The following is a 14,323-nucleotide window of genomic DNA, read 5'->3' as shown; positions in this document are numbered from 1 at the left end:
CAACAAAGTAGGATTGGCCGGCAAGCAGGAAGTGGCAACCTAATTAGGTATTGGGATGCCGCTCTCTAACCGGTTTAATCCCCCCCCCCCCCAACGGGACGTGGATCACCTCTCATTTAATCTGTAATTTATCACAGGTTCAATCTCCTGGACCAACACACACACACACACACACACACACACACACACACACACACACACACACACACACACACACACACACACACACACGCATGCACACATACACACTTAAGCATCCCCCCAGTCACACCCCATGCCAAGTCAAGCCAAACCTGTCACACCCCCCCTTCTTCTTTGCCTCTCCCCCTCCTCCCCCCATCCGAGCTGTCACTAGTAGAGGATATAGCCAACGTACCCAGAGAGATAGAGAGACACTGAGAGAGAGAGAGAGAGAGAGAGAGAGAGAGAGAGAGAGAGAGAGGACAGGTGCTGAGTGGGTAGTGGTATCAAGGCAAAATAATGAATATTAAATTAAAAAGTTGAAGAGGAGAGTGATGAGGTGGAAGAGGATGATGAGAAGAGGCGGAGAGAAGGATGAGGGAGAGAGTATAAGGCGATCTTTACACGTTGTGGAACCAACTCTGTCTCTCAGCTGGAGGTCCCTCAGCGGGGGGGGGGGGGGGGGGGGGGGGGGGGGGGGGAGAGAGAGAGAGGGCTGGGTAGGAATAAAGGAGAGAATGGATAAAGACATGCAGAGCTTTCCTCCATAGTCGTGGAGGCATACCTAGTCCTCTACCTCCTGGTTGTCTACCTCCTTGTCCACTATCTCCTTGTCCATTAACTCCAAGCCCACCACCTCCTAGGCCACTATCTCCTGATCCAACACACCTCTTACTCCACTGCCTCCTTACCATCTCCTTATCCACTACCTGAAATTCTATGAATAAGCAGTTAGCCATTTTATTTAACTTTCTTGAATTAAATAGAAAATTAGGATCTGCATTACCAGCACTCATCTGATCACTGAGATGTTATGAATACGATAGTCAGCTTGAGGCTATGAGCCTATACTGTGTATCAATATTCACACCTCTCCACCAGGTGGATGAGGTCACTTCCTGGGGGTCCATTAGGGTCTCTTCCTGGGGGGCAAAACATTTCTATCTTGGTATGGTTAACATTCCCTCTGCATGCATTTTGTTTTGAATTTATATTAGAGAGTGAGAAACGGTGTGTGTGTGTGTGTGTGTGTGTGTGTGTGTGTGTGTGTGTGTGTGTGTGTGTGTGTGTGTGTGTGTGTGTGTGTGTGTGTAGGGCAGCGTGGGGACTATGGTGTGGGGGATAGTTTGTTTATTGAAATGCTGCCAACCCTGAATATGTATAAGGCCCCAAGCAGTGATATCCAGGAAACATCAGTTCAGTACATCATCTGGGATGGTTGCCTCACTTCAATAACATCCCTGGAAGGAGGGATTCCTCTTCCTGCATTGCTTCAAGGCTGCTTCCTTGGTGCTTCTGAGATTATCCTTTATTGGGCTTATTGTGGGTATTATATACTTCTGTGATGCCCTTGACACATGTTCAAGGGCTATACTAATAAAATGGATGATTTTGTTTAATAATCATTTAACATCGAGTTATGTTTTTAAAACGCAATCAGATTTCATATTAGTGCATTGAACTCGCTGTCAAATAAATCCGAGCTCACGTTACATAAGCTTGGCATCAAGTCCATTTGTTAGAAAACTGTGCCACAGGTTGGCAGCGGGGGACATCTACTGGCCTTTCCTGGTAGTGCAACAACACGTAAAGACGCATGGGAAGACATTTTTATTGTATCAAACAGTGTCAAAACAGTTTTAAAAATATTTTTAAAAATATTTAATAAAAGGATTAACAACATGCACAACTTCCCATAAGTATTCTGCCCCACACCAGTAAAAAAAAAAATACAAAAAATATCATAGAGTCGCAGAACGACCCCATCATAAAGACGAGGTTAGATCGGGTTAAATCGTAACCTCCCATTCAGCCGTGGAGTTACACCGGGAGACAACCATCTCAGCCCGGGCAGGGTGGTCCGCTGAGTCAGCGGGTCGGCCGGCATCAAACCGGAACGATTTGCACACGGAGCACACGGATGGCAAGCCTGGTGATTTCAGGAGCTCAACAGCCAGCCGTCTGTTAATCGCTTTCTGTCGCCAAATATTGGCCGAGGTCGGTAGCCAGAATAGCCGTCAGGGGTTCCCTGCGTTTAGGAGAAAGGGTTAAAAAAATATATATATATATATAAATAAATAAATAAATAAATAAATAAATATATATATATATATATGTGACGTTACTCCGAAAAACTAATAAACAATTTTATCGATTTTTTTCTCTTGAACACTCAAAATGAACGCACCTCAGTCTCACTCTTTGGCTTTCTTCTCGCTGTTCTGCAGCTTTTCCACTATTTTCCGTTCGTGTCCACCGGGGTTGGGTCTGTTGGTGTTGTCGCTCGACTCCTTCTTGGTCCTTCCCTTGCGGGCGGCGCCTCCTGGTGAAGACACGGAGAACCGTAAACATACAACAAGAACACTTACGGCAAGTTTAACCAGAGACAAAATAAATAAATAAAAATAAAGGTGACTTTACTTTGTTTGCAAAGAAAGTAGGCTAACATCCACTGTCTTTTTTCGAATATAGACGATATTTCTTACCTGTGTATTTGTCCGTCAGGTTATAATATTCATATTCATCGTAATACTTCTCTTCAAATTTAGATGGCTCAAGGTTTTTCACGTCGACGAAACTCATGGCTGTTTTTTAAAAGCGTCCGCCTTTTAAAATTAGGACAAAGAAAAAACGTTCCTTCTGCTTATTATTAAGCGTGGTGTTTAAAATAAACAGAAGAAGTGAACTTGAAGTCTTGAACTTGATTAAAAAACAGCGTGGCTCTTGTTGACCGTCCGTCCGTGTTTTGTTCCCTCACGCTGCGGGGTCTTTATAGGCTGGGGAGCTCCGCCCTAACACCGCCCATCGCCATCCAGGTGTCCCCTTTCACAAAAGTTGCATCAGTTTAATCGTTCAATCATAACCAAATGTGTCATTTCGACCTAAATCATCGCTAGACTAAGGTCAAAATACATGCTTGTTGTGGTGTTCCTCTGCCATAATAAACTTTAGTTCATTGACTAGTGGTTTGCTGAGGGAAATATACTGTGCAATATCTATTGTTATCCAGATGTGTTGTGTGTTTAGTGTGACTCACATCTGGTTTAATCCAGTCTGACTCAAAGTCTTGTGTGCTGTTCATCCCGTGGTGCATGCCTTCTTGTTCTAGAAGGCGAGGTCGTTCATCACAAGGTGGAACATGTGGTTCATTATCACCTTTTATTATGTTATTTAAAATATATTAACTCCTGTTTGGAAATGTCATGGAGTTTGAGATTGTTTCAAAGTAAGTCGTCCTGATTTCAGATACGCCCCCAGTCGTCCTTTTCATATTTCAAAACACGTTAATCTGATAGCGTCTATCTGCAGATAAGATTAACCCGAACATCAGACATTTTAGTGGCAGAGTTTATCAGCACCTGTAGGTACAATAACCACCCCCACCCCCCCCCCCGGCCTCAGTGTGGGTTTGTTAGTTCAATTAGAAAATACTTAACCAGCAACGCATAATAAGAATTATTGAATAATAATTGTTTTTCTAATTTGAGGGTCAAACAACTTTCCTTCATGGCTTAAAGGCTTTGTTTTGTTTAAGGAAAAACTAATACATCTGGCAGATCTAAAAATAACTAGACTTTTTTGATATGCCATTCCTAACCAAAATATTCTTTCAATAATATCGCCATACATTCAATATGAAATGATTTTTTTGAACTTCTAAACAAAGAGAATTAGAGTGTTTGTGCAGAGGGTAGACATCTATGTAAACAGTTGATGAAGAACTTTAGTCTTTATGTAACATTGTTGACTTTATTTGGCAGCACAGCAGACATACATGATGTAACAAAAGCAGATGAAAGTGTAAGTCAAATACAGTGAACACAGTGACTTATTCCTCCCAGACGAAGTTCTGCTGACTGGCATATTCCTGAACATGTTGCCAAGCTACGATACTTTCATGTTGTTTTTTCTGAGAGTAGGCGGAGAAACTTCTAGATGTTAGCCCCTTCTGACTCATATTCTGCTGTACACTCATAAACACAGCCTGTGTCCGCTTGGAAACATTCTAATTAGGAAAAAATGTCAGTGGATTTTTTTTTTTTAAAGTTTCTTCCTGACCTGGACCTTGTTGTTTTCTAGAAGTATTTTTGTTTCTCCTCCTACTCCTGCTCTATAACTCCTGGCTTCCAGTTGTAGTCACATGTCCTTCTGTACTGTAAATATTTGAGCGAATGAGAGCCAAGTCTCCGTCCAAGTTCCTCCTTGTTCCTGTTTGCACACACACACACACACACACACACACACACACACACACACACACACACACACACACACACACACACACACACACACACACACGCACACACACACACACACACACACACACACACACACAGTATTTCAACACATGGCACTTGAGCACGGGTTGGTCAGGAAGCAGATAAGCTGTCTGACCTGAGTCTCTGTTTGTCTGCACAGAAATATCCACTCACAGAACAACAAGTGCATACTTACACATACTTTCATTTATGCTTATGAAATGTGCAGTAGAACTATGATATTTAAATGCTTTAAGTTATGCAAATATATACACCTTATTCCCCTCTTTATTATTTATGTGAAATTTGACTAGGACTAACACATTCGTTTTGCTATAAAACTCGGTATTAAAGGTATTACTTGCTGCAATTCTAGCAATGTCGTGTGAGTGTCGTAACCCATTTTAATTCAATACATAATTATTACAGGGGACATCGTTAGTACTTATTGGCTTTAATTAAGTAAATCATAATTGAAATTGCACTACAATGTGTCAATACACGGTAACGTCCACATGAACGCAGCGTCGGTCCACCGTAACAAAACTAATTTTGTCCCTCTGGCCGCTCGGTACGCTTCTCGTACTGCTAACCCGCTAATAGCTTAGCCTAGCCTAGCCCCCTGCAAACCAAAACAATAAGGTAGGCCGACTAAAATCAATGCGGCAGACACACAAGTCTCATTTAATAGAGAGATTTAAGATGAGTCCATTTGGTCGTCAATGCAGTGCATGATGCCAATGCACGTGTGTATATTTAGTGAAACCGCTGGCTGTCATAAAGCGGGCTAGTGCTTCGTTAACTGTAGGTTAAAGACACACACGTTCATGTACACGATCATCACGGGTCCACTATTACTGACCCCCTCTTTCCGCAGGTAACAGCATGTCCGCCGACACCAAAATAGCCGAACTGCTGACGGAGCTCCATCAACTCATTAAACAGACACAGGTGGGTCAGATTGTAATTAATAAACCATATTTCATACCTCTGTATTGGATATTTAATATAAACTACATCCCATATAGATGGGTCCGATAATATTTAACAAACCAGGTCTCATACTGCTTGTGTAGATATTTAATATAAACTACATCCCATATAGGTGGTTCAAAATATTTCATAAACCATATCTCATACTGCCGGGTTATAATATAAACTACACCTCATTCAGGGGACAGTACAGAGATATGAACATTATATTGTCCTCTGTGGATAAGATGATGTTTAACTCTCAAGCGCACAGACACACGCACGAGTGGATTATGTGACATTTTCTCGGTTGTGTTTATTATAGGTAAACCACTGTGAACCACACCCCCGCCCCTGTACTGTATCGCTTCTATCAGTATATTGTGATATGACCATGTCTTTTTGCATTTGCACATCAATGTAAATGTCCTCTGTTGTCTTCTCTGTCTCAGGAGGAACGCTCGCGCAGTGAGCACAACCTGCTCAACATACAGAAAACACATGAAAGGATGCAGACGGAAAACAAAAGTAAAACATTTAGGCTTTTCAGTTAAACTTCTCGTGTGTTCTATCTTCTCTTCTCTATTCCCCAATATGGACAGTGCACTAACCAACAGCCCCCATATTGTTCTATGTAAATAGCTTACATATTCAATGCAGATATAGTCTAAAATATCTGCTGTCCACCTGTGGGGATCCTAGAGAATTAAACAGTAAATATGAATGTAAAAAGTGAGTATTATACAGTAAATAGTCATCTATAAATAGTAGGTATAAGACAGTCAATATCTATAAATACTAAGTATTGAACAGTAAATAAAATCCAAATACTAGGTATAACATAGTATATAATAATCTATAAATAGTAGGTATTGAACTGTTACCAACATCTATAAATAGTTAGTATTAAACAGTAATGTAGTATAATATGTTTTTCTGTCCTTCAGCTTCCCCATATTACCGCACAAAGCTCAGAGGGCTCTACACCACGGCCAAGGCCGACGCAGAGGCAGAGTGCAGGTAGACTGTTTACATGTCAGTCAGCCCAGCTGTCTGTTTAGCTGTTTGTCCATCTGTCTGACTGTCAGCTGGGGGATGCTCAACACAGGGCTAAAGCTAACACACTCTCTTCTCTCTCACACAGTATCCTACGTCACGCCCTCGACAAAATAGCAGATATCAAATCCTTGTTGGAGGAGAGGAGATTAGGTTGGTTATATTCTCCCCCTTTTCAAACTCATGAAAAGGGTTTCTCTCTCTCTTTGTCTCTCTTTCTATGCCGTGCTTTCTCTCTATGCCTTCCCTCCCTCCATCCCTTTGCTTTGGACTGTCACTTGACCACACCCAAAACACTCCGCACAGTCACGACCTACCACTAGCTCATGTAGATGTTATTTATTCACGAGCGCCTCCTTTTAGAAAGTAAACACCGCTGTCTTGTTGATGTTTCTCTCCAGCTGCCAAGATGGCGGGTGTGTACAGCGACACCGACCCCCCCAGGAAGACCATGAGGAGGGGGGTGCTGATGACCCTGCTCCAACAGTCGGCCATGACACTCCCTCTGTGGATCGGCAAGCCTGGAGACAGGTAGCTGCTACTCACCCGCTCAATCGCAGAGCTCGCGGATCACCAGTTAGTTCTGGTTGGTCGGTCGATTGGTTGTTCGACATGCACTTGTTCGACCAAGTTCTTATTGGTCGGACAATCGCTGGTGATACTATCATGAGTAAAAAAAAAGCTTCTTATTCCATTATTTCCGGGGGTGGGTGGGATATATGCAGACCGATGTTTTTTTGGAGTAATAGGTTTTGTCATGTGAGATATATCATTAATTATGAATATAAATTATATCCAAAGCTCTGTAGTTTCTGTTTTCTTAAAAAAAAAACTCTTATATCATATTATGTCCTCCACTATTTTTGTTCCACTATTTCTCTCAACAAAATTCTGTCTATCCTTCCTCTCCCTCCTCTCCCTCTATCCTCCCTCTCCCTTCTGTCTCTTCTCCCTGCCCTCCTTTCTCTTCTTCTCTCCCTCTCTCCTCCGTTGGTGGTGCCAGCCCCCCCCCCCTGTGCGGTGCGACCCCAGCCAGCAGCGACTACGTGGCCAAGCAGGGCGACAAGGTGGCGGCTCGCGTGAAGGCTGTGGACGGAGACGAACAGTGGATCCTGGCCGAGGTGGTCAGCTACAGTCACTCCACCAACAAGTAGGAGCCTAACCCACCACTAACCTCCACCAGCTAGTAGGAGCCCAATCCACCACTAACCTCCACCAGCTAGTAGGAGCCCAATCCACCACTAACCTCCACCAGCTAGTAGGAGCCCAATCCACCACTAACCTCCACCAGCTAGTAGGAGCCCAATCCACCACTAACCTCCACCAGCTAGTAGGAGCCTAAGCCACCACTAACCTCCACCAGCTAGTAGGTCCCTAACCCACAACTAACCTCCATCAACAAGTAAGACCTTAACCGCCAGCGACAAATAGGACCCTAACCTCCACAAACAGGTAGAACACTAACCTTCACCAACAAGAAAGAGGCTAACCCTACACTATCCCTGATAGATGCTCAAGGTGAAAGGTTGTTAGCACGAGCAAACAATGGCTACTGAGTTCTCTAGAGGGGCATAACAATGTGTTGTTAGTGGACACTGATCTAGCAACGTAGAACATGTTGCTGTAGTATTGATGTTGCATAACAATTTTTGGCTAGTGCATCTTTTTTGACAAAATGTAGACATTGGCACTGGTGTAGAGCTCCTGTTGTTTGTTAGATAACTACTGGTTATCTTATTGCTACTAGGGCACTTCTCACTTTTACTAGGGTACTTCTTACTTCTACTAGGGTACTTCGAACTTCTACAAGGGTATTTTAGGAGAAAGGCTCTGAGTTTTGTTCCCGTCCTCAACCTCCTCCCCTCCTCCCCCCTTTTCCTTTCACCCTCTCAGGTATGAAGTGGATGACATCGACGAGGAGGGAAAAGAGTGAGTCAGCAGAACTGTCCTCCATCCCTGCCGACCCGTTGTGTGTTTGTGTGTGTGTGTGCACGTGTCTGTGTCCGTATGTTTCGGTGTGTGGTTTATATATATATGCGTGTGTGTGTTTGTGTATATGTTTCTGTGTGTGTTTTGTATATATGTGTGTGTGTGTGTGTGTTTTATATATGTTTTTGTGTGTGTGTGTTCCAGGAGACACACTCTGAGCAGACGGAGGATCATCCCCCTCCCCCAGTGGAAGGCCAACCCGGAGACGGACTCCGAGGCTCTGTTCAGTAAGGACCAGCTGGTCCTGGCTCTCTACCCCCAGACCACCTGCTTCTACAGGGCCCTGATACACAGCCCCCCACACAGGGTGGGACACACACACGCACACACGCACACACACACACACACACACACAGTGTGAGACGCGCACACACACACACACACACACACACAGTGTGAGACACACACACACACATACACACACACACACACACACAGCCCCCCAGACAGGGTGCTACACACACACAGCCCTCCTCACAGGGTGAGATACCCCCACAGACACACACACAGCCCCCTCCACAGAGTAAGACACTCATACACTGACATATATACTATCTAATATCTACAGCTTATAAATCAGTGACCCCTCACGATGCTGTGTGTATCCAGGGTCAAGTGTTTGAAAAAGAAATGATCTGAATCAAATTGAAGCATATTTTGAAACCCCATGTTTTGCGATCCAGGATCACTTGATCCATCTAAATTTTATGTCAGTTTTTAAAAGGACCATTGGATTGGATCACTGTGATCCAAATACCCAATTTCAGGATGACCGACTGAATCCACCCTTCAGATGCGATCAGAATAATCCTGTTGTTTTGGATCAAATAGATCACCAAACCAAGTTCAAAGTTTCGAAAAATACCCTGAAAGGGCAGGTTTGATCCAGATTAAATGTAAGATCGGATAACATGATCTGATTATAGTTCGGAATCCCTTTTTTGCTTTGGAAAACCCATTTCCAAGATTTTGATCCAATCCGTGATCCGAAATCCCACTGGATTACTTTTGAAAAACTGGGCCCAGGTGACCGAGCCACGTGTTGAGAACCATTCATTTAACCCTTGAAAAGACTTTGGTCTAAACCCAGTGTCTTGTGTTTTTTGTGCTTTTTACGTGTGTGTGGTCTGTGAATGTGTGTGTGTGTCTGTGTGTGTGTTGTGTAGCCCCAGGACGACTACTCTGTGCTGTTTGAGGACACCTCATATGCAGACGGCTACTCCCCGCCGCTCAACGTAGCGCAGCGCTATGTGGTCGCGTGCAAAGAGAACAAGAAGAAGTAGGGGAGAGGAGACAGAGAAGTCGACGAGGACACACACAAGGAGGCGAGGACACACACAAGGAGACGAGGACACAAACAAGGAGACAGCAGAGGATCAACACTAGGTTATACTTCCTGTTCTATTGATAAAGACCAGACAATGTTCCACCTCACTGTTCAGCTGTTTGGAGTTGAGCCATGAGAGAACCAGAGGTTTCAGTGTTGCCTGCATCACTGAATCGTTTATGAAGGACTGGGGATTTTATTTGTCGCTGCTGTCGTGTCCATGTCATGTGTCAGGCTTTTGTAAAAAATTTTATCGCTTGACCGTTTCTATTTTTCGAATTGTCTGCATTGCTATGTCTTTGGAATAAAATAACAAAGATATTATGTCTTTGTTTGTCGTATGATGATTAAAAAATGGTTTATTTGATACGTCAACATTGCTTCGGTACTAATATTTAAATAATTTGGCAGAAACACAAATTATAAATGTCTCGCAGAACATCAATATATATATTTTTATACATATGTTATATTTGTGATGCTAATTGCACTGACAAAAATGCCCAAGGTATATCAAAGATATATTAAATGTAAACAGGAAGGTGCATATGGTATATACTGTATATATATATATTATATCTGAGTGAACTCCAGGCCCCATGCAACTGGACAACATGAAACTGATGAGGTATTTTAAGTCTCCCAAATAGCCCTCCAACTGACGGTGCCAACCTTTTTCTATACAATCTTTTCTCAAAGTCTTATTTACCAACATTGTGTAAACCCTTTTTTTTAACCTCTCAGCCCCAGGGCCCAATGGCAGGTTAATGCAGGCCTGCCCGTGGTCAGAGAGCGATTGAGAAAGCTGAGTAGCAACAGTCCATTCAGCATTTAGTTTCCAGGCAACTTCTTCTGATGAGGCAGGAGCTGAGCTGACCACACAACCATGATACTTTTAAGACTAAGCCATACAAAAAAGTATCAAATATATTAAAGAATAACATCATTATGCTTGGATGAATGAAATAGTATTTTTTTTATTAAACAATGAGTGAGACAACAAGAATGTGTGGTGCATTCAACTGGAAAAACAAGAACAAAGTGAAGGAACAGGGATGAATATTGTGTATATATAAGTGTTAACAAGAGAGGAATACGGTGAGGAAAGGAGACAGTTAAAAAAGCAATACAAATATCCAAAAATCTGGTTATAAAACCCTCCAGCAAATGCAAATTCCACTGCCTAACATCTGCATGCTGCAAAGGAGGATGCAGCATGTAAAGCTGGAGCCAGGAGTTAAAAGCATTTGAGATGCTGAGTGTTTAGAAAAAAAAATCCTCTCCACATATATCAGGCTGAGGTTTGTGGAACCAAAAACAAGTGGGAACAAGTATGACTAAGAACAACAAAGCAAACATACAGCAAGTGTGAACAAGAACAGCAAAGTAGAGCCAGGGGATATCAATAAATAAAACAAAGTTAGTCATGTGTGGAACAAGAACAACAACAAATGTGTTTATCTAACTTGAAAAACAAGTATAAAGTGAAGGAACAGGGAGGAATATTATAAGTTATTAATAAACAAACAAAATACTCCACATACATCAGGCTGAGGTCAAGGATAGCAAAAAGCATCAGGTCAAAAGGAAGGATAACAATCGCAGCCACCAGCAGTCGCCAGCACATGCCGCCACCACTAGCAGCAGAAGTCGACACCACCATCCTTCGCCAGCTCAAGCAGCCATCGCCTCAAGCATCAGCCACCTGCAGTAGGCTAACCTTGAATAGCCTGTAGGTCAATGAGCCTCCCCACACATGGCCAAATTGCTGCCAAGTTGGGGAAGGGGTGGACAGAAGCTTACTTTATGAAAAAAAGAATGACACTACTGTCTGTGTAATAACATTTGAAAGCTCATTATGGCTTATATTTTTTGTGTGGAACAATTTGTATTCATATATGTAATCCAACAGCCTTTTCAAGGGTATAATTAGTATAGCATCAGACACACAGTACTCAGCTGACTAGCTAACACCGTCAGGTTCAGCAGATTAAACCTTAATAAAATCTGTCGTTAATGAGCAAGGTACGTTTTATCAGTCTGTTTTCTGGGAATACTTTTATAAGATCTATTTAACATCATTAAAAGTAATTTCCAAACACATTAAAGAAATCAAATTTCTATAGGCTACTATAGATCCATTTCAAAACATGTTCCAAGTAGGCTATAGGACAAAGCATAATACATCCTGGATTGAGTGAAGCTTGCCTGCTGACATGTTAAAATGACTGTCACAACTGCCATGAGCAAAGAGCAAAACCATTTGTTTATAGTGTAGGCTACAGTAGGCTATTCAATATTGAATGAAGTAGGTTACTGTACACTCTTTGTCACTGTGCAGAGTAGAGAATATGATTTGCTTGTACAGCACCTTAAAAAACTCACTGTAGCCTATATTCATAGGCACACCCAGCCTCGCTTTCAATATAGCACACACTCGCATTCTGTAATCACGTCAGTAAATAATTATATGAAAACAATATAAAATATCTTTCAACAAGAAAAAAATAATTTGTTTACTGTAAATGGATGTAGGTCAACAGATGCGCAATGTTCAGCTGTCAGAAATGTGTTGTGATCGCTTGTATTTCTCATAGCTCTCAGATGTGATGATGTGAACGCGCACAGAGCGCAAAGCTCAGAGCCGGACAATGACCACCGTCGTCATACCAGTTTACTCTGACTGGGGCTTTAGGTTTTGTTGAGCCGGATAATGAACACAGAGCCTGGATATGTTGAGCCTCCGTCGTGGTAAAGCCCTTCATGTAATAACGGCCCCACCTTGTGGCTAAACATCAATTGCACTGAAGTCATCATAACTTCATAAGTTCTCATTTTCAAATGATTATGAATACTATTATTGTTATTTGAAGCCGTGTCAGTCTTGACTGTGGGTGATGGGGTCCTCTGTGTCTGCTAGTGTCTATAATACAGTAATATTTTTGTCGACATTATCAAACGGAAGAACTTTTATTTTGAAGAGCACAGGGCAACGAAGCACACTAGCCAATCAGAGAACACGCACACCGACGGAAACAAGATATTGAGTGGTAAATTCGTTTTGTTAAGAACCAAAAAACGAATAAACGAGCTGAACTCTTGATTTTCGTTTTTTTGACAGAACCAAAAAAAGAATAAACGAGCTGAACTTTTGATTTTCGTTTTTTTGACAAAACGAAAAAACGGCTTGTTTTCTGGTTTCTGCTTGTGTCAATTATTCCCCGAAAACAGACTGATAAAACATACCTTTCTCGTACCTTGCTCGTCAGAGATTCACTCCTGAACTTCTGTTGTAGTGATACCTTCACAGCTGGGAAAATCGAGCTGACTAACAAGCAGGCAATGACTGAAAATCGGTCGTCTACCAAGATAAAAAATATATATAATTACGCTGTGCACATACAAATAAAAATCTGTATATGCATCATAAAGACCCTCTGATATAATATGGAGAGTTGACAATTCAAAGGAGGTAGCTATTTAATCAATTTATCCCTGGAGATACCTTCACAGCTTGCAAAGTCGAGCTAACAAACTAGCGGGCAACCGGTCGTCTACTAAGATAAAAATATATATAATTACGCTGTGCACATACAATTACATTTCAGGTTATGAATGATAAAGGGCCTCTGATAAAATATAGACAGTTGAAAATTCAAAAGAGGTAGCTATTTAATCAATTTACCTCAGAAGTCACTGGGCGGCCAGCAATGGAAATGAATGATGTCCAACGCCGTAGAATGGATGTTTGGAACTATGTGAGGCTCCATACCCCGAAAGAAAGCGCTGCAACGGGGTCCAATAGAAGTGTCGCCACTCTGTTATATTCAGAGTGATAGATATAACCATAGACATCTTATATCAGGCAGGTATAGGATGTCTATGGATATAATAGAATGGAAAATGGATCCAGGAAACGTGTGTAGTGTATTTGCATAACCGCGATCTGATTGTCCGACGGAGCATAATGGACGGACGGACCCACAATGCGTTTCGCGAGCGTCCAATGCAAAGTCGATAAGATCCGTCGACGGACGGCGGTATGCCTTGTTCACACTTCATGCGTCCGTCGGCGGATGACCGAGGGCGTGTCTGATGTATAGGGGACTAGTCTCTGTAGACGCATACTGCCAATGCCAATCAAATCACTTCCTGCTACAAAGCCGATGTGTGGATATAAATACAAAAGATGATACAAACAACAGGTGACTAAAAACAATGCTATCATTCCACAGTTCTTTAAAAATATATAACCGGCGGATTTTTCCTGCTTCTTCCTGCTTGTTATTGCAAAATGGATTCAGGAAACGCGTGGAGTGTATTTGCATAACCGCAATCTGATTGGCGGCGCTGCCTGAAAAGTTGAACATTTCTCAACTTTTTGACGCAGGCCACGGAGCCAAATGGACGGACGGACCCACAATGCATTTCGCGAGCGCCCCATGCAAAGTCAATGACGCCGTCTACCCACTGCACCATCCGTCAACGGATGACGGAAGGCGTGGCTGACAGATGGAGGAGTAGTCTTTTCAGAGGCATA

The 14,323-nt window shown here is 42.4% G+C and overlaps 2 protein-coding genes across 3 annotated transcripts; one reads left to right on the top strand and one right to left on the bottom strand.

The window, feature by feature from the left end:
- Positions 1-1,774: 1,774 nt before the first annotated feature.
- nupr1b (nuclear protein 1b) lies at positions 1,775-2,930 on the bottom strand. The gene is made up of 3 exons (XM_079746655.1): positions 2,667-2,930; positions 2,369-2,503; positions 1,775-2,209 (listed from the first exon to the last, which is right to left on the bottom strand). The coding sequence occupies exons 1-2, from the start codon at positions 2,761-2,763 to the stop codon at positions 2,376-2,378; spliced, it is 225 nt and encodes a 74-aa protein (XP_079602781.1). The 5' UTR covers positions 2,764-2,930; the 3' UTR covers positions 1,775-2,209; positions 2,369-2,375.
- A 2,082-nt stretch (positions 2,931-5,012) lies between these two features.
- Positions 5,013-10,152, top strand: sgf29 (SAGA complex associated factor 29). Of its 2 annotated transcripts, none has more exons than XM_079746287.1 (10): positions 5,013-5,081; positions 5,317-5,390; positions 5,864-5,939; positions 6,359-6,431; positions 6,556-6,620; positions 6,869-6,998; positions 7,471-7,617; positions 8,361-8,396; positions 8,601-8,763; positions 9,623-10,152. In XM_079746287.1, exons 2-10 carry the CDS (start codon positions 5,325-5,327, stop codon positions 9,737-9,739), a joined length of 873 nt encoding a protein of 290 aa, XP_079602413.1. In that variant the 5' UTR covers positions 5,013-5,081; positions 5,317-5,324; the 3' UTR covers positions 9,740-10,152. The 2 variants fall into 2 exon arrangements, with proteins under 2 accessions (XP_079602413.1, XP_079602414.1); XM_079746288.1 differs by lacking the exon at positions 5,013-5,081 and adding an exon at positions 5,110-5,243.
- The last annotated feature ends 4,171 nt before the right edge of the window (positions 10,153-14,323 follow it).

The sequence above is a fragment of the Pollachius pollachius genome (assembly GCF_949987615.1).
Source record: "Pollachius pollachius genome assembly, chromosome: 11".
NCBI classification, from domain to species: Eukaryota; Metazoa; Chordata; class Actinopteri; order Gadiformes; family Gadidae; genus Pollachius; species Pollachius pollachius.
The sequence above is the reverse complement of the archived record's forward strand: the minus strand, read 5'-3'. Positions and strand labels throughout refer to the sequence as shown.